This window comes from Engraulis encrasicolus, chromosome 2, assembly GCF_034702125.1.
Source record: "Engraulis encrasicolus isolate BLACKSEA-1 chromosome 2, IST_EnEncr_1.0, whole genome shotgun sequence".
Lineage (NCBI taxonomy): Eukaryota > Metazoa > Chordata > Actinopteri > Clupeiformes > Engraulidae > Engraulis > Engraulis encrasicolus.
Genome location: NC_085858.1, coordinates 7,774,101 through 7,801,749, shown reverse-complemented (window position 1 = coordinate 7,801,749; position 27,649 = coordinate 7,774,101). Strand labels below are relative to the sequence as shown.

Below are 27,649 nucleotides of genomic sequence, written 5' to 3'. Positions count from 1 at the left end.
GTCTAGGTATCCATGCTATTTCAGATCCTATGCATAAATATTCCATATTTTTTAGACTGTAAGAAGTTTACTGCCGTGTAATGTTAACTGTGGTTGTCATCAAGAGTATTCTCCATCTTCGCAAAAAAAGTTACAGGAGATGAAATGACAATTTTTTTTGACATTTTTTTATTTCAATGTCGGTCGAGATACTGGACAACCAAACAGTCAATCAGTTAGAGAAACAAATCAGAATAAGCATAACATAATGTCAGCAATGATGAACACGTTAACAAATGTGACTGTATTTAAAAAAAAAATAAAAAAAACAGCACTTACGTGCAAAGGCAAGGCAAGTATTTGAACAGGTCATTGTATGCATAGAAGCAGTTCAAACCCCAAACAGGATTACACATTCAGATTAGAATTGAAGACTGTACAAATGTGAAATAGATGAGGTGGCCATTAAACAAATAAACAAAGTGTAAACAGTTCAAGGTGCATCAGTACCACAGGAGCACCACACATCATAAAAGACAAATCAAAACTGCAAACTTAAACAATGTAAAAAAATATGTACAAAAGCATGATTAATTACGTACTGTACAAATCAAGGCAAGAAATTAATTTCACACACATGCAGCAGTATTCTGCTCACACTACAAAACAATAGAACCACATAATGGAGTAGAAACACAATGAAAAAGACGTGTCAAAATTCACTCAGCAAATGAAGATAAGTGTCCCTAGCTGTAGCAGAATGACGCAATGAGATTATGCCACTATGCTTTGTGATCATTCTACCAATGGCCATTTACCTCATCATAAGCCTGCCAATGCCCCCTTGGTATTAAATAAAATCAAATAGACTAATGCCCCCATTTGCACCTCAGCACCCCCCTCTCAGCTGTGTCCTCAACGCCAACTGCCACCCTCACCTCCTCCACCTCGGAGTCTGCAGAGTCCCTGTTGACAAACACTATTCCCAAGCATCTGAATATTTTTTTTCTGGAACCAAATGGGTTAAAGTTCTAGATCCATCATCCCTGTGTTTACTACGACTTTGCTGTAATGTTGTAGGCCACTGGCCCTCTGAAGGTGAAGCCCAAGTAGAAGGTGACATTTTCATTCCCATAAGGCACTGAGCCTGTGTTCAGAGCGTGCACAATGAACTTCTGGCGGGGGCCTTCAATATACACTGTCCCATCCTCTGTCCAGCCACTTACACGTTTGAACAGCTTTGCGATTTCTGGCATTTTCCACACCTCGCCACGAAACCACTTCAGTTTCTTCTCAGAGACACTCAGGAGTTTTGTGATTTTCTCCACTTTGGTTTTGTGCACAAACTTCTCAAAGCCGTTTCCATTCCCAAGGAAAAAGTGGGTGAATATCCTCCTCCTTCTCTGTGGAACATCTTTCATTTTCTTCCAGTAACTGCGTTTGAGGAATTCTACTGCAGCAAGAACAATTTCATATTTAGTGTTCTTTGTTTCCTCCGTGTCATGATCTTCTGGCCAGAAGAGCAATGTGAGGAGGTAAAGGGCACATGACAAGCAGTCCCGTTTTTCACTGGGAAGCTGCTGGGTCAATCTCCGAAGATCCGTCAGACTGGATAGCATGGAAGACTGGGGTGAGAGGCAGCTAAGAGCAATGTGGGTGGCTATGTAGTTCGAAAGATCCATCTGATCGAGCCTTGCTTTCTGTGGATTTCTGGGGTACAATGAGATTATGTCCTCAAGTATTTTGACTGAATCTTTGTCTTTGTGGTCACTGAGAAGTGAGAAGATTGTTATTATGTTGCCCCCACCGAGACGATAAATCAGCATCCGTTTCATGAAAGGAGTCAGGCTGTCTGGGTTCGACTGAGACTGCTTCTTAAGGGTTTCAGCAGAGGCATCACTGAAGTACTTTCCATACACATTGGATTTGGTCACCAACCAAGTCTTAGGGTGGCTTATTTTCATCTCATAGCTTTCTGAAGTCCCTTCTTCATCTGTGCTTACATCAGTCTGAAAGTAACTCAAGTCATCAGATATCCACTCCAGGGCATCCCTCATTAAGGTCTGCAGGCTTTTCAATTTGCTGTGAATATTCTCCCAAGGTTTCTTAACGGGTTCAGGGATAAAGTCAGTCACCAGGTACTGTATGCATGTGGTATAGCCAGATGACTTACAGGAGAAGATTGGAAGTGAGAAAATAAGCTTTAGCAAACTACATCCCACTTCTACTACAGCAAAAAATCCAGAGTTGTTCATCGTTTCGGCATCTGCAATAGCTGCCTTTTCACAAAGCTGAAAACATTCTAGTGCCTTCAATGCTGTCTCAATGGCATCTACAGTATTTTCTGGTGTTTTCTTAACTTTGTCAAGTGCTTTAGATTTGGCAGCAAACCACCTCCTGTACACCTGGCCTCTGGTGTCTAAAATATCGGAATTGTTCGGCATCTTGGATGCAGCGATTTCTGCCCATTGTCTTGCATCTTCAAATAGGTCATGGACATAGCTGAGACGGGCAAGTTGCTGAGCAAAGAAAGCATCTTTGTTGAATCGTATGTATGCCTCTTTAAGAAGCAGAATTGCTTTCTCAGGACTTTCATTTTCCTGTACATGTTCAATGAGTGGGGAGAAGAAACTGTCAGACTCATCACCTTTGCTTACTCTGCTTCGTCTCATGAATAGGGCTCGCAAAAATTTGATGTAGTCATCTTTGCCAAACCTGTGCTCAAAAAGCCCATCCTCCTGCAGGAGATTCAGTGCCAGCTCACTTTGAGGTTGCTCACCTAAGAGCTGGTGTAGTATTTCCTTTGCAACCAAGGGATGGATTATTCTGACTGATTGTATGTGTGTCCTATCATCCCTTAGATGTATGAAGACCAATTTTGCTTGCTCACTTAGGGATCGCTCAAAGGCATGCTGCCGAAATCTATCAAGGTGAATTGGTATAGCTAGTAAGGCCTCACAGTGGGACTGAGAGATGAAAGAGTTTTGCACATAGGTGTTCAGCAGTGCAACATAGCGAATAAGCCTTGTCACCACTGAGTCATGGTCAATCCCTTGGAGCAAATGTGTCACAAATTGTTGTACGTACTCAACTATTTTCTGGTGATTGAATTCCTCCGTCATTAATACAAAAGTCAAGATGAACTCAGGCTGATAGCTTTGCTCAAGTATGTTACGTTTGGTTGCAAAAAGTCTCTTTTCTTCATCTGAGAGTTTGTGAGTCACAGCAACATTCTCCAATGGTGATTCCTTACACATTTTTTCTGGGTTATGGGATCGTCTGCAGGTAAGCAAAATGAAGCACAATGTTCCACGTCTGATCTTTTTGGTATTGAATGCTGCCTCCAATTCATTCTTCAAATCATCCACATACTCTCTGTCACAGTCTTCCAACAGTAAGAGAACTGGGAGACAATTTTGCATGTCTTTCTCTTCATATTCTCGAATCTGGAAGGCATGCTCTGCCACTAAAGAGGCAGAGTATGATGGCTTGACAACAGCACATCGTAGGCTTTTTCGGTTGTTCCAAAGAACTTGCCTTGCCACTGTACTACCACCACTTCCTGGATGATGGTTTATATTCAGGCAACAGATTGGTAGTTGCTCAACATTTGTTTTGAGGTTGTCTTGGATCAGACTTGAAATATCATGGTAAGCATCCCTTTGGATGATATCCCCGACAAACTTCTTGTCAGCTAACCAGAAGTTCAACCAATTAACTTTTCCTCCATGATAAAACTGCATTTCAATGGCTTCTTTCTGGTCCTCAACAAAGTCAAGGCTGGTTTCATCACAATGGTTAACACTCAAGATTTCAAGGGAATACATCCTCTCTTCCTCACGAGTGTCAAGGTTGCACTCTCCCTTTCGATAGACTGGCAGGAGTTTTGAAGGGCGTGAAGTCATCGGCTGTATGCGCTTGAGGGTTGCATTGATGTGACTCATTTTCATTCCAACTATACTTGAGTGATTGACAGTGATTGCGCCGCATGACCCCTCTGCAAAGCTCTGCCACTTCAAGAAGTTTTCTTCTGATTCTGAGATGCATATGATGTCTTCATGACCTTCCATGTCAGTAAAAAACTCATAGAAAGTGTGCAGTAGAGGTTTCTCAACAGGAGATGTGAGTAAAAACACCACAATGAAGGTGCCTTTTGGCAAGATCTGTTTACAGATCACTGACACACATTCTCGAAGCAGAGTCATTCTGGTTTTGATCCATGTCATATCATCACACTGAGCCTCATTTCCTTTGAAGTCACTGCGTCCATTGCAAAATATCCAACTTGTCTGTTCAAATAAATGAAGATGGCTTGAAAAATCAGTGACACTCTTCCCAGTGGGAATTCTGTAGTCTTGCATGAAGTGCAAGTTTGCAGCATGGTGTTTTAAGAATTCACTGCACAATCCTGATACTTTGGAGTCAGGATCAAAATCAAACACACTGAAGATCTTCATATTCAACAGAAAGTCTATGCTGCCTAGGTCTTGCTCTCCGAATTTGTTTGTGACAAGAATATACCATTTTTCCTTCTCAATGAATTTCTTGCCACTGGTAATGAGCATTGTCAGTTTTCTACCGAGGTCTTGGCTGACTTCTGGGTTACTGTCAAAACATGTCTGCTCAGCCCTTTCTCGAAGAGCATCCCTGTCACGGACCCGTTGGTAGAATTCATTTGGATCACTAACTGGTTCTGTTTTCGAGCCTGTCCTGCGGTAGATGACTTCTTTTTCAAAGTCAACCTTGTTTGTATCCTGTCTGAAGTTTGGTAGACGAACAGAATATACTCTGTTCTTTACAACATCGATAGCAGGAACAATGTCAACTTCCACAACATACATCTTTTCACAGCTGTTCTTTAAGTCAGTAACCTCAATGAATTCAGGTGGCCGTATACACAGTTCCACATGCTCGGCATGCTCACCAATGGGAAAGGCTTTCTTAATGTGATCAAGGGCATCAACATACATGTCTTTTTCAGCCACTGGCACACCAATAATCTCACCATGCACATAGCCAGAGTCATCCCTACTATCCATTACACCAAAATGTATGGTGCCATTTGATCTTACATTCATGCAACCAACACCAAATTTCAAGACCTCTTTGGCAAATTTGGCCTGTAGCCTTGTGCGGTCTAAAGTGGCTGCGGTAGCAAATGACTTGTACTCATGGCAAGGAGATATGAGATCAATAACACCTGATTCTGGCTGCAGGACACTGTGCTTGACATATGTAAAATCAATACCATTTTTGCAAAATGGTCTAGGTCTACAGTCCTTTTTTGATGCTAACACAGATTGAATCTCTGAGCTTGAAGAGGTTTCCTTGGCTTCTGGAGGATTTTCCTTTGTCTCTGGGACATTTTTGGCATCGAAGTGTTCCCTTTTAGAAGCTCCTTGATTTTTAGGCCTTTGGACCTTTTGGGCCTTCTTAAGCAATTCAACAAATTCCTTTCTCTTTTTGATGATCAAAAGAGCTGGCCCAGATTTCATTCCAGTTTCTTTTTTCAGAAAGTCCTCCGTTACTTCCAGAAGAATCTTGCCATTCACCTCTTCTTCGTTCAGCTTGGTCACATAGTCTTCTTTTATGCCAATGGACTTTAGCCAGGCACTGACCATGGCCTCTGTCCATTTTTCAATGGGAACGTTTTCAAACTCTGTTGCAAAATTGCCAAATATTAGTTACTTCTGATGCATGTACAGTAATTTCTGGGCAATTGTACTGTAATTATTTGTTTAACCTTACCCATTATTAAATTTGTAGAACCATCTTCAGTTGGCTTTGCCTCATCATTTGGTGCCTGCAAAACAAAAGTCTGGTTAATAATACTTCAAACACATGTGCATCTCTTTGTTCTCCCTACTGCAATGCATTTTCACTTGTGTGTTCATGGGAGAAAAAGTAGCTAATGCAGACAAATGAATAAGAAATAATGGAATAATTCAGAACGTGTTAAAATGCAGGCTTTCATGAAAATAAGATAACATGTCATTTCTCCAAAGTCCTGTTGCTCCGACCAGTCAATTAGATGGGCTAGCCTACTTGAAGACATTCCTTGTATTTTCCTGCACTGTAATTCGTGAGTAACCTGGTGGCCTTGCCTTCACATTCTAACAGGATTTATTGTGCATTCATGTGGTCTGGGAATTATGGTAAATACCAAATGGGGCCAGGCTATAAAAACATGTTCATCAAGTTAATCCTGCCCAGTTAAGAGCAATAAGGTAGGCTATTTCAGTAAAACACCCTCATTGACTGAACATAACTGCTATAGCTGATGTAAATTATGACAACACCCTTTGAAGTATTTAGACTTACCAACCATAAAATAGCCTACCTCAAAAGAGATGTGAGAAAATGTGTTGTATTACCTCACGAATAGACCAGCTGTGACGCGATTGAAGCGACAGAGAATCGATTCTGTGCAGCAAGAGCGATTGAAGCGACTAGAGTTTGTTGGTTGAAAGAAGAACGCAATCATTCCAACATTCCCATTGGCTGTGGTTACTGACCTCTATACAGTCATTGGCTGTGGTGCCTTGTCGCTGAACCGCGGCATAGCTCATTAGCATAACATAGCCAGGAGTTCAACTTCAAACTGTCGCTATCTGCGTGCGGATTGCCTCTAGTCTCCAGAATCGCTTTTGTTGTACGACTCAATACAAAGTCAATTACTTCCGTCGCTCGCCTCGCTCTTATCGCGGCTGGTCTATTCGTGCGGTTATTGAGAGGTCGGAATAAAGGGGCTTTGGAGAGACACACAGTTCCCCATTGACAGTTGATGGATCCATGGTTAGCAAAATATGACACAACAATGGTATACGGAAGGATACAATGTGGACATGCAACTGATGTTGTCACTTTTTGTCCATCATCATGTTGCTCACAGTTAGGATATGCAGATAGCCTAATTGTTGGCCAGGGTTGTACCACAATAGTAATGTAATGCATAGCCTAGTCATGAATCACAAAATTCAATTGAAACTGTGTTTCTGTCTGTAGGAGCCATTTCATTCTCACCTATAAGTAGGTTTTAGCGTAGTTTTAGATTTAGCCACATGGGGGAGCACTTCACTTTTATTGTAGGTCACGTAGCTGATAGGATAGGTTGGCCTATAATTACAGGTGCCCACATTCAGTGGGTAGATGAGGCTTGGACTGGGGAAAACGCACGGTTCTTACCGTTGCCGTGTTTGACCAGCCAAAATGCCACACCAGCACTTTTAACGCACACAGCAAAAAGGGTGAACATAGTTTTTATATTAAACTTCAATTTTGCAATAAACGAGGAACAACCCCAATGGGATACCATCGGCTGGAAATTCACTTTTTTGCTTCGCGTTGAGGACACCTTCAGTCCAAGCTGAGGCTCCCAGGGCAGCCTCCACTCTGTCCTTGCTAGCTGAGATGAGTAAGAGGTGCAAGAATCCCATGTATTATAATGACCCACATAATTTTGAACATGTGAATACATGTGAATACCTCTCACACCACGTGAGAGTCTAAATGAGTACACAGTAAAAATAGCTGTTACCAGACTGGCAAAGTCCAAGTCGTTGTATTACTAAAGGCCCTGTGCACTCTCATAGTGGCTGAACCAGACATTTATTCTTGGGGGGGGCAATGGGGTAGCCATGTGAATTTCACAGGGGCATGCTCTTACACAAAGAAAAAAAACACTCAAACACTATAGAATAGATAAAGAGAATGATTTTCTCGGGTTCTTATGACTCCCGTCAGTGTTACCAGATTGAGCGGTTTCCGATTGTCATCTATGGTTTAAAAAAGGGCTTTGGGCAGGTAGTATTCTGTAGATTTGTGGTCATATAAATCAAGATTTCGGTTTAATTCTGGCAGGATCTTAGTCTTAAGGCGTATTTTTGGGTTGGTAATCGTTGGTCACATTTGGCAACCCTAACATCCACACTGTCACTGAATCCCTTCTAAAGTGCACCCTATAACTACGCCCTTAAGTTTTAGGTCTCCTATTATGTCAAACAGCAATCAGTCACAAGTCTTTTTGTGATTTGTGATTAGTTTTTTGTGATTTGACCCTCAGAAACCCATTGCATTGCAAATGGCAAGATTTACAAAGTAACTCAAATTACATATCCCAACACCACAGTCATTCCTGGAGAGAAAATAGTATATTCCAGGACCAGCTGTATAGACCCATTTGCAATTTGGAGTTGGGGGCATTTCTCACTGGAATTGAGTTAGTGGACTAGACATTAAAAATCACGGAGGTGTTCGTCTCGTCCACCATAGTGCCAGGTTTTGCACAATAGCCCCGTTTATACTGCGGGCTATTGACCCAGGAACTTAGGCCCAGGAACTGAAGCCCTGGTCCTGCACCCGTTTATACCGTCTGGGCCAGGCCAGAACCGGGCCAGTCCAAGAACTGTTGTCTAGGTAACAGTTCCTGCTCAGCTACCTGGGCCAGCGGCTAAACCCGGGTGCTTACACGTCACATCGAACTGGTCACAAAGGCCGTCGTTCTACTTACAAAACGTGCACAAGCGGTTGGCTACCATTAGCATACACACAACGCAGACAAAATAAGAATTTGAGCATTAATTTTGTTTATTTTAAGAGCGAAAAATGGCAAGTGATGGGAGCAGAATGTACTGGTCGACCGAAGACATATGTCGCCTTCACGGGCTCGGGACCTCTCGAGACAGCTGACGACACTGCTCACGTGACAACCAAGTTCTGGACTTTGGCACATGAATGCCACTGATCCCGGAACAATCGGAAATCATGCGTGTTTTGTTTTGGTTCTCTTTTCTTTTTTTCACCTCCACTTGAGCCTCCACACCCACGACATATCATTTTAGCTGAAGTAAGCTAAATTAAACAGTCAGAGACCAGCATTGCTGTCATATATGCATCTGCAATTGAATGACATCAACTGGTGTTGTTGATAGTGATTACAAGACGATATTTTAGCTTTTATGATACTGTTTACATGTCAGTTGCATGCATGGGCGCCATGTTGATGATGCGTGTGTCGTCACACAAAACACAAGCTCGGGAACTCGTTGTTCTATACTTCCGCCAGAGATCAACCTCGATAATTATCTATCTGGCATTGCGTCACCAAATGTTCACTCCCACTTTCCCGAGGTTTTAGGTCGGCTTTTTGGGGATTCTCGACTTTTTGAATGAGCTAATAAGGTGTCTTCTGCAAGTTTGGGGGGAGGGATCGATTCAAGCGCAATTTGACGGGGTTGTACGAAACGACGAAATTTACCGAACAATTGGTGAGGAGTTAAAAAAAGGTGGGTATTATTAGGGATGTCAAACAAATTAGGGAAAAAATTAAAAAGTTGAAACAACAGTACAGGGTCGCAAAGGACAATAACAATAGCAGCGGGGCAGGACGAGCCAAATTTCAGTGGTTTGACACAATGGACGAGATACTTGGCCATCGCCCTGGGAATGACCAAAGTCTGCTAAGAAACTCTAGTGCTGCTACAGCACCCCTGGACGACTCGGGAGAGGACACACTCCTTGGTAAGAATTAACCTGATACTCGTCAATGAAATACTGTACACTAAACCAAAAGATTACGAAACACAAGCCTGACTATTACTGTCTAAAAGTTTGCAACAGACCTCGGCTATGCACATTGTTGTGTCACTCACTCACCAATGTTGTGTTTTGTGGGTAGCAAGGAAGAGGCTTTGTGTATAAATGTATAAACTTTACTTAAAGCAAGAGCATAGTATGAAACATCACATCGTAAGCAGAAGCAAGTGTGGTACGAGACTGGTATAGTCAGTGTACTGTCTTCTTCTGATGTCTACGGTTACCGTAGTGGCTACAGTAGGCCCTACTTTTAGTCCTAGTATGCCACCTAGTGCCGTAAGAGGACACAACACACATATATACTGGTAATACTCTTTCAAACTACAATTCAAACGAAATGCATTCTTCTTTCTCAGATAATTTCGAAACAACAATTGACTGGGATGCAGTGGAGGACCTGATGAGCCCATCCCCTCCACCACCTGCTACACAGACAGCAGGTAAACAACTGTTTTGCTTTATGCTGCTGGGCTGGGCATGTGTTGTGCTACATGTAAATCACAGCATGCAAAGTACGCTATCGCCCCCCTGTGACTAAAATAAAAATTAAGGAGACAGTGAGGGCGTTTTAATATGCGACCTTGCCTCCTGCACTTGCCTCCTCCAGTTGCTTCTCGTCATGATGACATCACTGACAACAGCATTATATTTCAATATCTTGCAAAAGCTCAATTGTAATGTCTTTTTCTCATTTGCAATTGGGATGGTGAATGAAAAACAGTCCCTCAAAAGTTGTTGTGGCGAGGCTGACAGCTGGGAAACTTTATCGTTTTCTCCACGGAGGAGGGGCCAGGAGGCGGGACAAGGAGACAAGCACAAGTGGAGGAGGCAAGGTCACATATTGGGATGCACCCAGTGACTAAAACCATATCTTCATAGGTTCAGCAGAATCAGGACCAGTGAGTGGCTCCTCCATTCTCATCCCAGCAAGAACCAGACCTGGTATCAAATGAGTACCCTAGTATAAAGGCCTATAGCAACAATAGCAACAACAATGATGTTTGTAATATGTAAAGTGATGTTAAATTCAGGGTTCCCACACCTTTTTCATGAACAAATTCAAGTACTTTAATCGGTCGAGGGAAGGGGGTGTGGAAAATTTTGTGTTTTTAAGATGGAATTTCCTGCATTCTAATCAAGTTTAGGGTGTCGATGGAATGGAAAATCCCATCTGACATCTCACTTCCTCAGATTTTTGATGTACCTGAACATTTTTATTTCTATTATTGAGCTTACTCGGTTTTCCTTGACACAAATTTCAAGCATTTTCAAGCACTTCACCAAAAATTCAAGCATTTTTACAACCTTGAAAACACCTAATTGAAATTCAAGCATTTTCAAGGAATTCAAGCACCAGTGGGAACCTTGTAAATTACTAATATATTAAATGTCTGCATGTTGTCATTCCAGCAAAAAGGAAGGTATCGGCCTCGGCACAAGAACTCATAGATTTTTTCCGAGAGACTGATGAAACTCTCTACGAGAGAGAGGCTGCGCTGCGTCGGGAGGAGCAGGACCGAGAAGATAAGAGGAGGGAGATGGAGTTGGCTGCAAGGAGGGAGGAGAATACAGCGATCGTGTCGGTGCTGACACAGCTTGTTAATGTGTTGAAAGATAAATAAATTAGTATTGGTTCTGTGAATTGCCCTCCTTTTTATTTTATTATTGATCTAAAGTAAACTCTTACTCTTATTACTCTTAGGCCTATTACTCAAGAAATCTTAATGCTGATTATAAATAAGAGACCATCAATACCATAATGTAACTGCAATTGTAAATTTAATTAGTAATGTTCAGTATGTTTAATAGTAGTATTACGTATTTAATATTATTCTTCAAAGTTCCTTATTGAGATACTTGATAATGGCCTTTCTGATGTCCTGGCCTGAGAGGGGGTCTGTGACTGGTCCAGACATGGCCTCTGGCTCTACAACTGTCCACTCTACATCGAAGGTCTCACAGTGCCTCTCACACAAATTGTGAAGCACACAGGCTGTCAGCGTGATGTCCTTCACAAGCTCGATGTTACAGTCATTACGTTTCAGGAGGCACCTCCACCTCCCTTTCAGACGCCCAAAGGCGTGCTCCACCACCGCCCGGGCTCTGCTAGTTGTGAGATTATACAGCCGCTGGCCTGCTGTCAGTCTCCCATTATCGGGATATGGCTTCAGGAGCCAACTGTGTATAGGGTAGGCAGAGTCCCCCAAAATGTAGTATCCAATGTCCATGTCCCCTACCCTCTTTAACCTCCCTGGGAAGTATCCATTTGTTGCTGTTCGGTAAAAAGCAGATCTGCCTAAAATTCTCGAGTCGTGTACACTTCCAGGGGTACCCACATTAAGATCCCAGAACTGCCCCTTTCCGTCTACAACTGCTTGTAAAACAACGGAGTGCCACCCCTTCCTGTTGTTGTAATCCCTTGCATACTTTTTGGGCCTCACAATTGGGATGTGGGAGTCATCAATGGCCCCCACACACTGTGGAAGGCCCCACCTCTCCTCAGAGTAGCTGGCATGGGACTCCAGCTCTGAGGCTGTAGGCAATCGTATGAACTTGGGCATTCATTGCTTTATGACCTCTCTACAAAATTCCTTAAGGCACACACACACTGTCGCCCGGCTCACTCCAAATAAACATGCAACCACACGATACTCAGATGTACTGGCCATCTGAAATATGGCAATAGCGACTCTTTTCTCCATAGGGATGGCTAGCCGGAAAGATGTATTTCGCCTTGCGATGGACTGGCCGATGGATGTGCAGATGTAATAGTAGGTTGATCTTGAGAGGCGAAAGTTCTGTATCCATTCTGCCTCGGAAAAATTACATGCTATATCTGTCCACCAGTTGTCTGACCTCCGAAGGGACTGGATGGATCTGGGTCTAAGAGCTTTGGAAAAGACCTGCAATATAAAGGGGTTTACTTAGACTGTAGCCTAGGCCTATTCATCATGCAAAGCCTATAGTTTAGGCCTACTTAGAATAATTAATATAATCAGTTATTGATGACGAATTATTACGGTAATCATTTGTAATTGTGTAGAACACTGCTTCTAAAATAACATTCATGTAATGATTTCTTAGCCTAAATTGTAATTACGACTATTCCACAGGGGGGGCGCTAAAGTAAAAGCTGTAGCCTAACAGATTTAGTTGTATGAGCTACAAGGAGACATGCGTGTTTACTTCCCGTAGTGTTTCAGAGTGAGTGGACTGGTGATTGCACCGTCGTGATAACAATACTAATAATAATAATAAACCGCCTTGGGCCCCCAGCTTAGTCTCCAGCTGTAGGGGCCCCCCTCTGTCCCCTTTGCAAATTTCACATGGGCCTATAGCTGGTAATTGTGCCCCTTTGGACAGTAATTCACAGATTAATGGTGATTTTCATAAATAATGAATTTTGTATGTTTAAATTGGAAACAAGAACAACACAATACATTACAAAAAAATACAGATTCTGTGCACACCCTCTCTTTCGTGTTAAAATGGACTATTCCATCCTTGCGTGCCATGTGCGCCAGGCGAGTTCCTAAACATTCACACAACCACGTCTTCAGATAAGGAGGATAACAGTCAAGCGCCACACTCAACAAACTCTTCATGGTCAGTAACATCAAGCGGAGCACAAAAAATAGGAAGGCACAAGACGTTTGCAGACAGCGTTTGCTATGTTCAGTGTTGTTAGACTAAACGCAGCGTCACCACTTAAAAGAAACAATTAACACCCATAGAAGAAAACAACAGCCCTAACACCGGCAACCCCCTGATTTTTTTTGACAATGCTATGAGAAGTTGAGCAAGAAAGGAATGCAGGCAAGAAAGCAACTGGCGCATAGCGTGGAGTAGGTTACTCGATACTTCGAATAGACTTCTCAGGCGCAGGAGCGCAGGGAGAGTGAAGGCTGTGTTTCTGTTTATCTTGTGCATGCACATCTTCAAAGGGTTTGTTCGGGCGACAGCTTGACAGAGAGCGCGTCTTTTGGTTTATGTAGTAAATGTCTCCTTGATTAGTTTTTGGAACTTAGGGTGTCTATAACGTCCCGAAGACAATATCCACGTGAAAAGGCAAGCGCCTACAAACCGCTGTTCTGTCAGAAAAGAGTGTGCACCTGTCGCCTACTCTGTGAACTTCCCACAGCGACATTTAAAAGTCTACCATGATATCCAACATAGCCTACAACATAGGCTATGAGAAGTGCAGGCAAGATGGCAACTCGCGCATTGAGCGCGGAATTTGCTACTTCGATTACATGCCACGGGCACGCGAGCGAGGGGAGCGTGAACTGTGTTTCTGTTTAACCTGACTGCACGCGTGTCTCTTCTCAATGGGTCTGTTCAGGCAGGCTTGGGTCAGGGCGACCGTTTGACAGAGAGCGCGCTTTTCGGTTTATTCAGTAAATATCTCCTTGATTAGTTTTGGAAAGTTGTAATGTCTAGGCTAACATCCACGAGGACAATATCCACCTGAAAACGCCAAATGCCTGCAAACCGCTGTTCTGTCAGAAAAGAGTGTGCACCTGTCGCCTACTCTGTCTACTTCCCACAGCGACATTTAAAAGTCTCCCATGAAATCCAACATCCAACATATGAGAAGTGCAGGCAAGATGGCAACTTGCGCATTGAGCTCCGCGGAATTGGCTACTTCGATTAGATTTCACAGGCACGCGAGGGGGGAGCATGAAGGCTTTTCTGTTTAACCTGACTGCACGCGTGTCTCTTCTCAATGGGTCTGTCAGTGTTCAGGAAGGCTTTGGGTCAAGGCGACCGCTTGACAGAGAGCGCACTTTTCGGTTTATTTAGTAAATATCTCCTTGATTAGTTTTTGAAAGTTGGGATGTCTGTAACATCCACGAAGACAATATCCACCTGAAAACGCCAAATACCTGCAAACCGCTGTTCTGTCAGAAAACAGTGTCCACCTGTCGCTTATCCTACTACTGTCTACTCCCCACAGCAGCATTTCAAAATCCTCCATGAAATCCCAAACCAACGTCACTTCAAATAGGTGACAGCAAGCATGGACATATGAAATAACACTTCAGTGAGGGGGGAAATCACTCTCCTCTCATATCAAAGTGAAAGTGGGATTACAGAAAATTTCACATTTCAGTTTGTTCAATTTTTGCATGAGAAGTTGCAAATTTTCATTGAAATCTGTCCAGAAAGGGTTGTAGCCCAAGATTGCCTGTTTTTTTTTGTAATTATTTTTTTAATGGAAAATCGTGATTTAAAAAAAAAACGAAAAAGAGAGTTTATGTAAAAAAAAAATGTGATATGAAATGGGCCGATAGGCCCCCTAGTTAAATTCGCCTTAGGCCCCCAAATTGCTAAGTCCGCCACTGATACTAACAGCATACTTGTCTTTTCGTAAATGCAATGTTAGCTGTGAAAGCTTCGTGTAGCAGTTGCCAGTCAAGTGTCTGCGTACAAACACCTGTAGCCTATTGCAAAGTATGGAATCGCTTATGTGATGAAAAAAAAGGTCAGTGCAGTTCTTACAGTAGCCTAATTATAAAACCGCCTTAGACGGGAAATGTGTGATATCAGTGCTACACTACTCAGTATTGTAGGCTATATACGTAAGTCGTAGCTACGAGAATCAGCTGTGATTTCCAGCTGTGTAGCATACCATATGTCGCAGCCTCCTCAATTTCACCATCCGTTTAAACCGGATCCCTCTTGCAATAAGTCTGTATCTCAATCGCCGTTCATTCTCCTCATGTTGAAGGCGACGAGATGTCATCACCCTACGTGTGAGGGCAATTACTAGTAAAATAAGGGTAGTTATCTGAAATGGCTCCATATTTGTTTGTTTGTTTACTTGTTACGTACTTGTCTTGGAATGTTGCAACATCTGTTTCTATGGCCTCTACGTTGGCCCTTAGATACAGGCCTACGCAGTATAAACGGGTCAGGAACTCTGGCCCTGGGCTTAAAGCCCAGGGCTCAAGTTCCTGGGCCTAAGTTCCTGGGCCAATGGCCCGCAGTATAAACGGGGCTAGTATGGCCGCCAAATATGGCCGCCATTGCCTATGACAAAAACCTGTGTTTTTTACTTTTAAACTGTTTATACACATGTCATACATCAATTCTGACCAATTTTTGGAGAGGAAATCATTTCTGACAATTACATGAGGAGAATGTGTGATTGTGACCTTAAAAGGTCATTGCCAAGGTCAAATTTGCTATTCTGAAGAATGTCAATAGACTTTCATTGTAAAAATGAGAAACAAATTCTCAATTATGGTATGAGGAGTTATTTGCTGATATTACTATGATTATTTTGTGTCAGGATAGAGTCAGTATAGTTCTTAAAAGGTCAAGGTCAAGGTCATGTTCCAGGTCTTTTCCCTATTCTGAAGAAATTGGCCATGTGCTTGCCAGTTAGGTCATTATTAAGAATAAGGAACAGCCACTATAAATGTAAATCTAACATTTCCACACAGTCAGAAGACAGGACATACATGCACTGTAACAGTCAACACAGAGAGGAGCCCCCACTAGAAGAGGAGAAGTGTGTCAGACATCCCAAGAGTACACAACTTCACTGCCTCTTTCAAATGCTTGTGCATTACATTCAAAGCGGAATAAGGCAAACACCATTGCATATGATGCTTCCCACAGCAAAAGCCTTCACATCAAGAATCTTCTCGCAACTTTTCACAGGATTGGTTCATGTTCAAGCTACCAGACAATCAGATCTGACCAGTCTTCTTGCTAGCTATGTTGTGGAATGCTCGAAAAACCGACAGAAAACCATACCTAGCACTTTTACAAGGGAGGATTACACATTGGCAGGTATCCAACTCTGATTATGCTGACAAATCATCACTTTCTGGTACCAAGAGTTCACACTATGCAGCCTTATTACTGTTTCAAGATGCTTCGGTGAACAGACACCTTCAAGAGTCTCCAGTGTCGGGCACAGAATTAAGCCAAGCTGGTGATATACTGCAGAGGAATTTACCATGCCAAGAGGTACCTGATCATGCAAAGCCAGTGGTTCGACCTGCCCTACCACCAGACATGCTGCTGCATCCTGAAAACAAGCAAGCAACATTACTGCATGTTGCAACTGCAAAAGGTTTATCAGGAAAGCATGAATGCTTGATCAGCCTGATTCGCTCTGGTGTGTCAGGAGGAGACCTTTTGATGCAGGCTGCTGTACACACACTTGTCTCATCTGCTGTTGTGCCAATGATGCGTGCTGGCTTCCTTCCTATAATACCAAGACCCATTTCTGAGTGTGCGACTGTCAGACACTGCCTATCCAACTTCCAGTGTTCGCAGACAGATGAACCAGGCATCAATGGCAATTTGGTGTTATGAAACCTTCACACTTCAAGGATCTCTTCCACTGTATTGGCCCTTTCTATTGGACGCGTGTTATTCTCAGATATCAGGGGAAAATTGCCTCAAGGTTCTGGCCTGGATGATGCATTGATGCATGTCTCTCCAGTGGGAGGTATTCCGGCCTCACAAGGACAAAGCAGACTATCCAGTGCTTGCACAGGTACAGGCATTGCACACTTCACTGGCTTCAGTTGCCCAGAATATGAGTTTGAGGCCTTGATTGAGCAAGTGGAGAGCTTGAATCAAGACAAGTCAGAGCTCTGCCAATTCTTTGAAGTTTGGCTGGATTTGGCGGCCATCATTAAAAATGCTGTTGTCTCTGAAAGAGAAGGAAAATAAATCAATATGTGGCTACCATAACGTCCTATGCCAATCTTTGCAGTACGTAACTGCATTAATTACCTATGTTATGGATCATGGTATCTTGAACAAATCAAGGTTCTAGTGTTAACACATTCTGAGCTGTACCGTTGCTTTTCTGTAGGTCAGTGGGTTGTGCAGGATCGCCATGGCTAGTTCTGTTATAGCAAAGTTTGAGCTCTTTCCATCAGATTAGAATGATCACAGATGCCCTCAACTTTCTCACCAACAACACCACTTTGAAGCAGACAGAATGCCACCTCCAACATGCACTGAGCACCACTCCGCGCCATACATTCAACCGAAATGTGTCATTGTTTCTAGAATTTGTGGTGGATCCGCAGAATCCATACTCAGTGACCAGTTAATGCGCCCGCTCCACTGCACAATCTGCTCAGCAACCAGGTTGTCGCACCTAGCCTGCACAACCGTCTGCAAAGCTTGCTTGCAAGCTTGTCTTCAGCTTATACAGGCAGGATAGGTTAGTTCTCACGAACATAAGATAAGTGGAACTGTTTCAAAAAGGAATCTTTTACAGTAAAAAGATCAACCATAGAAGACACCAGCAGTCGTCGTAAAGGAGCAGAAGTTGGTCTCATCTAAAGACATAGCTGAGGCACATAGGAGAATGGACATTGCTGAGGAACGGGGCATGAGTATTCAGCAGATCTCATGATGTCCTTTCAGCATCACCCCTGTTAGATGGTGACCTTCCGTTGGTTGTTAACAAGTCAAAGCTTGTCAGTGAAATTGAGCCTCACCTTAATCTCACCCAATGAAGCTCTGAGTCTACTTATTACCCTCATGTTCGGGTAGACTTCATGTCAAAGCTCCGTCAGATGTCTCTGGCAGAATTTAGGCGCTGTCATCAATGCCATCATCAACTCAGCAATATCCCTCTGGTGACATCCAGAGCTCATCCATCCATACATTGAGATGTCATTGAAGGAAGGTGAACACATGCGGCGCACCAACTCAACAACAGCCATTGACATCATTGGCATGAACGGACAAACACCCATTCCTCACCAACTTGATAAGTTCTGGGCCTCTGTGGAGAACAAGTGAAATCTCCAATTGTTTTTTCTAGACATGATATGTTATCAAACCAGAGGCAATACCTAGCCTCTTGTGTATGTGAGAATCATTAGTGATGTGAGAAGATAAAGATAAGTGTTTCACTGAAGCCCACTATTGCAGATTTTCAACGTTTCTACAGAATTCTCAGAAATGAACTTAAAAGTTTCTGCATCAGAGACTTAGTAAAATTAGGGTGAAAGGAAATGAATGCTTAGGTGTCTGACGGTTAATCAAATTATTTTCTACCATCTGTGTTTTTATGTAATTTCAAATTTCCCATCAATACTTTAAGTCTGAACTCAGACTGCACATTAAAGAGTTACTTACATACTAAAATCCAGTCACTGTAATGTTGCAATGCTGCTAAGAGCTTGCTACAATTCACACAATGCTATCAAAGGTGCTGTACGGACATTCTTTTAAAATCATTAGCATCTAGTCTATTCTAAAGACTTCTATTAGCATATGCCAGTGAATATTTGGACTTTAGACATGAGGTTTGAGTTCAATACACAGGAATTAATCATGAAGCTACTTTCATTTACCACCAACAACGAATCTATTTATTTATCACATGGGCAATAGAGCATTATAGTGCTGAAAAATTAAGTGGCACAAAGCTGACTTTTCAAAAGGAAAATGAAATTAATCTGGACTGAAATAAGCTGTTTTTTATCTCAAAGGCTTTTCTTCTTCAGGATGGAGAAGCACACATCTGCTTCTGTGAGTCATTGCCGTCAAACCGTACAACACATTGAGTTCTCATGCATGCCACTAGATAGAGGGGCAATACTGTATCCTACAGATGGTTGTCTTACATTGGTAGCCGAGGGGTAGGCCTGTGCCTCCAGGGCGCAAAATTCTTATGCTGCTTTCCACCAAACACAGATGTTGCAGGCAGGCCACTGAACTTCTGCAAAATAGAGAACATTTCCCAAATTAAAAAACTGACAAGGTTAAAATGTAACGGGATAGCCTTTGGTTCTTCCACTTGCACACTTGTATTCACATACTGATGGTATAATGGTCCAATACTGCCCCCTATGCAGGGAACCGCGACTCTCTTTCCCCCAGTTTTAAAAGATTGAGAGCCAGCGGTAAGTTGTATACGGACACAGTGCGTGGATATATCTAATTATTTATGCATTAGTTAATGTTCTGAACCAGCACTGACTAGTAGAGTGTGTCTGTCACTTCGCAGATGCTGCTGCCGAACTTTATAATGTTAGTAATGTTAACATGAATGTGTTTTCGCGAAGTTTTGATATAACATGTGCAGATAGCTAATACACCAATGTCTCTCCATTAGCATCGTGCATGTATGCAGACCCGCACTGTTCGAGTCCCAACGAGATTGTATGTTTCTGTCCCAGGTACATGCATTTACTTGTTAATACTTTTATACAAACTTTGTTCATTAATGTGCGCTCGAGTTTTAAAAGATTGAGAGCCAGCACATCATGCATGTATGCAGACCCACACTGCCCGAGTCCCAACGAGATTGTATGTTTGCTGCATGGTTCCCACGTCTCCTCGTCATTTGCATGCAATCATCAACCACAACGCAGATAAATAAGAGGGGTTACACAAAGACAATTGAGCTTAAACACACAGGTATCACACTTCATCTTGACAGAAGAGCTGGTTTGTGCAATCAAGCGTTGAAGTTGCAAATGACAACAGTCAACCAGAGGTCATTAGGAGGTACTGTATTTTAAAAATCTTATCCTCAATGACTACAGTAAGAGTTCTATCCAATGGTGTTGCTATTAAATGGGGCCAGTTTTAACTACATCCATATTCACATTTGCTTTTTGATCTTCAGTAGCAGTAGGAGAAAAGGAATTCAATACTGAGGCGGAGCTTGTCTAAACACAATCACAAGGGCGTTGTCTGGCCAGTCATTAGACTACAGAATATACCACATAAAAAGAGCTCATATTTCACCTGATATTACAAAAATGCCAACATTGTCTCTGTACTTTGTGGCCTACAAATATTTAACTAGCATGGTGAGCATATCCTATAATGGCAGAAATGGTGTCATTTCCTGTACACCTTGTATCATGTGCAAATGATTAACGTCTGGTAGGCTACAACTCACACCAAGGTTCTACTGTGTTGGTAAAATTTGCGAGTGAACTATCTGTCTGTTCATAGAGCTTTCATATAGGCCAATTAGATAAGTACTCCAAGTAGTCAGACCTGGGAATAGCTATTATATAATTACGTACATCTGGATGAATGAGAATGTTCACAAACAACCTTCACCAATGCTGCAGGCATACAGACAAAGACATTTAGATGAAATGAGTGCATAGCCTACCTGCGCGTATTGTCTTACATTGATGAGGTCTATGCCTCCAGGGCCCAAAATTCTTCTACAAATCACTGATGAAGCAGGCCACTCTGAACTCCTGCAAAATAATAAACATTACCCAAATAAAAAAACAGAGTTGTAGGCCTATAAAGTAGAAGTAGACGTACTCGAGTCGCACAAATGTAATTACACTACCGCGATATTACATAGTAGAACATAGTGTTACAACTGCAAGACTACTTCTAAGCTTCTTTATACAACTCTGTTCAAAACTAGGGTGTGGACAGGTGTATAGCTATGAAAAGTAACACTGTTACACTTAAATATTTCAAACAACTGAACATTTGTGTAACAGACCCCTTGGTCATTACCTGGATTCATTTTGTTGCCTCCGCCAAGGAGGTAATGTTTTCGGTCGCGTTGGTTTGTCTGTCTGTTTGTCTGTCTGTTTGGTTGTTTGTCAGCAGCATAACTCAAAAACAAATCAACTGAATTTGACAAAACTTTCTGGAGTTGTTGCTAATGACCCAAGGAAGTGATTAAATTCTGGTGGTGATCCGGATCACAGACCGGAACCAGGACTTTTGGAAAGATTCTGTCAGCAGCATAACTCAAAAACTAATCAACGGAATTTGATGAGACTTTCTGGAGTTGTTGCTAATGACCCAAGGAACAAATGTTTAAATTCTGGTGGTGATCCGGATCAAGGACTGGAACCAGGACTTTTGGAAGCATAACTCAAAAACTAATCAACTGAATTTGACGAAACTTTCTGGAGTTGTTGCAGGCACGTGCACTCCAATACGGCAGGGGAGGCACGGCCTCACCAGCTCCAGATGATAATGATGAGATGCAGTAAATGTGAATAATAGTTACAATAACAGCTATTGTTTTCTAGCATCTGCACCATAACTACCATTTGAGCAGTGTTTAAACTGTTTCACTCGTTCTCAATCATTTTTGTGGCCAAAATCGTAATATTTGCCCATTTCATGTCAAATTCCTCCGAATACGCCGCATTTGGGGCAACTCTGAATTTGCCTCACCCCCGGATTGCGCAATACCTCGTTAATAAGCTTCAGCGCATGCGCCATTTTGCTCGTTCTGTGAATGCAACCTGGTAATATTGTATTAAACGTTTTTATACACTTAATAGAAGTATGTATGGTGTGCCCTCATTTCCTGATAATTTTTTACTATTTTCTACGTGTGATTATCATTTCTTTACTCTGAACGCTTTGGCATAACGCCCACTGAAAGGTACAGCGGTGAGGCCAGCAGTAGCCTGGCCGCAGACTCCTTCTGGTGTTGAGAGTATTGCTGGCCAGTTACGTCATAGCGAATCTGAAGTTCACAATACTGTCAGTCGGTGTTGTTGGCTAGCTTGTTCTCTTTGACTGCTACAAGTGGATTTCATAACGAAACTAAGAGCATTCTCAAAGTTGGATTTCCAAGGGGAAAATATGTGATAAAGAATGGAGGACCGACAGAGCTGAAGGGTTTGCTACTGCAGATGACCGATCAGAAGATTATAACTACCCAATCATTTCAAAGTGAGTGGTACAACAGAAACTATTTTTTTTGTTCCCCCTGTGTCTTGTTTGCAACCGGCGAGAATGTGTGGAAGACCATTCGCATGGGATTTTACGACTTAACAATTTACTAAGGACTAAGGAGCCTCACGAAACACAAATCCTCGCGGCTACTCATATTCATATTCAATGCCAAATTGCTTTGGACGTTTGGTGCGTCTCGAATAGATGTGGCTTTGGATGAACAGCACCGGCTAAAGTAACGTTAGCATGCGCAACTCCAAAGTGAAGGAAAAGAGCGGCGCATGGACCTGATGTACGAGCTAAAGGTAAGATCAGTGTTTAAATTCCTATGTGTGTGAAGCCTGTGTTTGTGAGACCCTTGGGGAGATAGTGAATCCGCCGTGATTCTTTCTGGTGTGGTGGTAGCTTTTGTGATCTGAACAGGATTCGCATGTGCCCTGTAACTGTTTGTAAAGTTGAGTACAGGGCACCGTTGAGGTAAATCAAATATACCCGTGTAACTACAAGACTCTGATCTAATTCCAAAGTGTAGGCATAACATAAATGACAGTCCCAAAATATTTGGTGACCATATCGAAGCTTGTGTAGTAATCTCTGTTTAAATGTCGTAGCCTCGTACAAGTAGATGTAGGCCTACATTTGCACGATAATCCGGTGCTTAACACAAAAGTTATCACACCAGTTTGTTCGCCGTGGTGCTCAGCGGTCTATATGACACATTGAGAGTAAATAGTAAATTATCTATTTACTGTCAATGATATGACACCATGTTTTGAATCCTGTGTGTGTGTGTGTGTCTTTCATTGAGCATCCGCCGTGATGTGGTTTATGTGAGACCACTGTTTGAATCCTGTGTGTGTGAGAGCAGTGGGCTTTGAAGGAGCTTACACTCTTCACTACTCCCCTCCTCTCCTCTCCTCTCCTCTCCTCTCCTCTCCTCTTCTCTCTTCTCCTCCTCTCTTCTCTCCTCCTCTCCTCTCCCCTCCTCCCCTCTCCTTTCCTCTCCCCCCTCTCCTCTCTTCTCTCCTCTCCACTCCTCTCCTCTCTTTTCTCATCTCCTCTCCTCTTCTCTCTTCTCCTCTCCTCTTCTCTCCTCCTCTCCTCTCCTCTCCTCTCCTCCCCTCTCCTTTCCTCTCCCCCCTCTCCTCTCTTCTCTCCTCTCCACTCCTCTCTTTTCTCATCTCCTCTCCTCTTCTCTCTTCTCCTCTCCATCTCCCCTCCTCTCCTCCTCTCTCCTCTCCTCACTTCTCCTCTCATCTCCTCTTCTCTCCTCCTCTCTCCTCTCCTCTCCTCTTCTCTCCTCCTTTCCTCTCCTCTCCTCTCCTCTTCTCTCATCCTCTCCTCTCCTCTCCCCTCCTCTCCTCTCCCCTCCTCTCCTCTCCTCCCCTCTCCTTTCCTCTCCCCCCTCTCCTCTCTTCTCTCCTCTCCACTCCTCTCCTCTCCTCTCTTTCTCATCTCCTCTCCTCTCCTCTTCTCTCTTCTCCTCTCCTCTCCATCTCCTCTCCTCTCCTCTCCTCTCCTCTCCTGCTCTCTCCTCTCCTCTTCTCTCCTCCTCTCCTCTCCCCTCCTCTCCTCTTCTCTCCTCCTCTCCTCTCCTCTCCTCTTCTCTCCTCACCTCTCCTCTTCTCTCCTCGTCTCCTCTCCCTCTGCCGTGACGCTCCTGTTTGTCCACATTGGTGCAGTGTGGTTTATGTGAAACCACTGTTTGAATCCTGTGTGTGTGTGTGTGTGTGTGTGTGTGTGTGTGTGTGTGTGTGTGTGAGTGAGAGATCTAATAGCATTTAGCACACTCTACGGAAATGCAGCATGTTTTATTATGTAGGCCTAACTTATGTTAAGAAAGCTATGGCATATGAAACTTATCGGAAGGCCTATTTGATAAATTTGATATTGGAAAAGTCAGTGCCTCACCAGCCATAAAGTTGACCGCACGTCACTGTGTTGTTGCTAATGACCCAAGGAACAAGTGATTAAATTCTGATGGTGATCTGGATCACGGACCGGAACCAGGACTTTTGGAAAGATTCTGTCAGCAGGATAACTCAAAAACTAATCAACTGATTTGGACGAAACTTTCTGGAGTCGTTAGTATGACCCAAGGAACAAGTGAATAAATTCAGTTGGTGATCCGGATCATGAACCAGAACCAGGACCAGGACTTTTTAAACGATTCTTCACCATTGCTGGCCTATATATCTAGACGCCCCTAGTGACCAGAAATTGAATTGCGGGGACTCCACAAAAAGAAGGCAGAAAGACTTAGGGTGTAACATAGTCAAATGTTCTATCAAGCAGCTTCCTTGGCGGAGGTCTGCGCTCTCTGAGTGCTTCTAGTTCATGAAAATGTAATTGATTTTCAACAGAATCAGCTCTTTTATTGCTGGGACATGTTTTTGCTAATACTTTCAAGTATCTGTGACTGGACATTCAAAATGGTGGTCACAGAGATCCACTTTTAAATTAATGAAAACTGTCATTTTTCCAGTCTTAATGAATAAGAAACTGATGGTGTTATTCATGAAAAATATATCTTTTGTGAATGTGAAGCACAAATTCTAGACATAAACTACTAAAAAACTTGCTCTACCTTTAAAGGTGCACTGTGTAAGATTTTTAGTTGTTTATTTCCAGAATTCATTCTACCCATTCACTAATGTTACCTTTTTCATGAATACTTACCACCACCATCAAATTCTAAGTATTCATTATGAATGGGAAAATTGCACTTTTCATATATGAAAAGGGGATCTTCTCCATGGTCCATTTTCAATGTCCAGAACTAGACATTTTTAGCTGCAAAAATGACTGTACTTGGGCCATACTAGAAAATATTAGTTTATTACTTAGTAAACTTTCATGAAAATATCAAATTTGGCAATAGGCAACCCAGTTTCAATGAGCAGCATAGCTGCAGTACCTTTTTTGACCATTTCCTGCACAGTGCCAGCCTCGCGCACCATCCTGCGTACTTCCATCAAGACACTTGGCTCCGTACTGGTCTGGGGTTTGTTTCTGGGGAGCGATTTCAGCGGCAGGATTTGGCCGGCCAATCCTCCCAAGAAAATAGCCAATAAGGGCCCCACGTGGGGGCGAAAGGGGGAGGATGCTCGTGACGATGACGTAAACCTCTGAACCAGAGCCATTGGTCTGCGCTTTGCTGTTGTTCAGCAACTGCCGGCGATTGGGTGAGAGCTGTCCAATTATTTCAAGCCATAACTGAGTGTAAACTTCCTGCTTCCTGCAATCGCGTCAGATCACACAACCTCCAGACCATGAATACGAAATGAAATGGTAGTATTATGGGATGGTCAGGACCAGGCTAGCACAGTGCACCTTTAAAGAGTACAATCTATGGGGAGTCAATAAAAACAGTAGCCTCGCTATTGCAACTGCAACTCTCTTTGAGCATTTGGTCTGGAAAAATTGGGAGATCCGAAGACTTCTGAATGCTACAGACCCATTTACTGTTTGTACACAGATGTGACATAAACAAGCTGCACGCACATTGTCGGAGCAGAATCGACCATGGCGGAAAGCGGAGCAGTTTGTCCGAGTATTGCAGAAGATTACACCTAACAGGGTCCAACTACCAGATCAAAGTGCAATTATTAACTGGGATTACGATCATAGAAAGTCCTCAGTCCAGTTGGTAGGCTACGTTTAATTACTTGAAACCACAAACGTCTCCTATTCTTAAGGAATGGCCTATCCCTCTCGGAATAGCGCAAAACTTTTTTTTCAGAATCTCTATTGGTACAACTGTACACACAGCTTCTCTCTTCAGTGTTTTAGCACTCCAGCGGCTTTGTTTTAAGTCAACAATGCGCGCACACGCAGTCAGTGATGACGTAGGCTTCGAAAATGGTCTATTAATTGAAGTTACAATAAACCAGATCCCCCTTGCCTGCACTTATAACGGCATAGGTGTATCATTGCATTAGACATGTCCCATGGAGCCTTCAGATATGCTGAAAATTAATTCGTCCCCTACAGAGCATGTGAACGGAGCGGAGTGGGGAGCGAGCGATAGAGCAGAACGCAAGAAATATGGTTAGCACGCAGAGCGTTTTTCAATTCAAAGGCCGGGGCGAGGATTTTGCTTCGCTCAAGTTCGCTCAGAAGTGTCACAGCTTAAATTTAAAAAATTGGATTATAAAATTTGTAAAATAACATTTATTTGATTTGAGTGTGATTTTTCAACATTTTATAGAATTGAAAAACAGTTGCGGGCCAACAGTTTTTAATCCTTAAAGAATATGTATTGCACAAGCCGCAGCCTCTGACCCCGGTGCTTTCTCGCTCTTTGAGTCACGTGTGCCCGCGGGGGTAGCAAGGTCTGAAGATGTGGTTTGTGAAGTGGGCTACTTCGAAAAGCAAGGTGATACGTCGTATAAATGCAAAATTTATGTCAAAAAGTTAAAGGAAGATATTGAGCATAAGGAAGAATGTGGGGACATACTCTCTGTGAGTAAAGATTCTTGATTTAAACCTACGACGGCATGTCATGAGAAAACATGACGAGGGGGTCTGTTATAAATTAGCTGTTACCAGACCAGACTGACAAAGACCAAGTCATAATGTATTACTTAAGGCTCTGTGCAGTCTCATAGTGTTGTAGGCTACGTAATGTGGACTATGGTAGTAAATGTTTTTATCAGTGACCGTTACAGCTTTCCACTGGTGGAAGGTCATGCATTAAGGGGGTACAGAGTTGTAATCAATGAAATTTCAGAAATGAGGCAGAGCTTATACTGTATCCTACAGATGGTTGTCTTACATTGGTAGCGGAGGGGTAGGCCTGTGCCTCCAGGGCGCAAAATTCTTATGCTGCTTTCCACCAAGCACAGATGTTGCAGGCAGGCCACTGAACTTCTGCAAAATAGAGAACATTTCCCAAATAAAAAACTGACAAGGTTAAAAGACAATTGAGCATAAACACACAGGTATCACGCTTCATCAAACTCCACAGAAGAGCTGGTTTGTGCCATCTAGCGTTGAAGTTGCAAATCACAACAGTCAACCAAAGGTCATTGGGAGGTACTGTATTTTTAAAATCTTATCCTCAATGACTACAGCAAGAGTTCTATCCATGTTGCTATAAATATTAAAAAAACATTCTTAAAGTACTAATTATTCTTTAATTAAGTGAGGCCAGTTTTTACTACATTCACTTTTGCTTTTTGATCTTCAGTAGCAGTAGGAGAAAAGGAATTCAATACTGAGGCGGAGCTTGTCTAAACACAATCACAAGGGCGTTGTCTGGCCAGTCATTAGACTACAGAATATACCACATAAAAAGAGCTCATATTTCACCTGATATTACAAAAATGCCAACATTGTCTCTGTGCTTTGTGGCCTACAAATGTTTGACTATTATGGTGAGCATAGCATAGGCAGAAATGGT

General features: G+C 42.7%; 1 protein-coding gene across 1 annotated transcript; it reads right to left on the bottom strand.

Annotated features, from left to right (window-relative positions):
* Positions 1 to 1,030: 1,030 nt before the first annotated feature.
* Positions 1,031 to 27,103, bottom strand: LOC134467291 (sterile alpha motif domain-containing protein 9-like). The gene is made up of 3 exons (XM_063221195.1): positions 27,023 to 27,103; positions 5,728 to 5,782; positions 1,031 to 5,638 (listed from the first exon to the last, which is right to left on the bottom strand). Exons 2-3 carry the CDS (start codon positions 5,729 to 5,731, stop codon positions 1,035 to 1,037), a joined length of 4,608 nt encoding a protein of 1,535 aa, XP_063077265.1. The 5' UTR covers positions 5,732 to 5,782; positions 27,023 to 27,103; the 3' UTR covers positions 1,031 to 1,034.
* Positions 27,104 to 27,649: the final 546 nt, after the last annotated feature.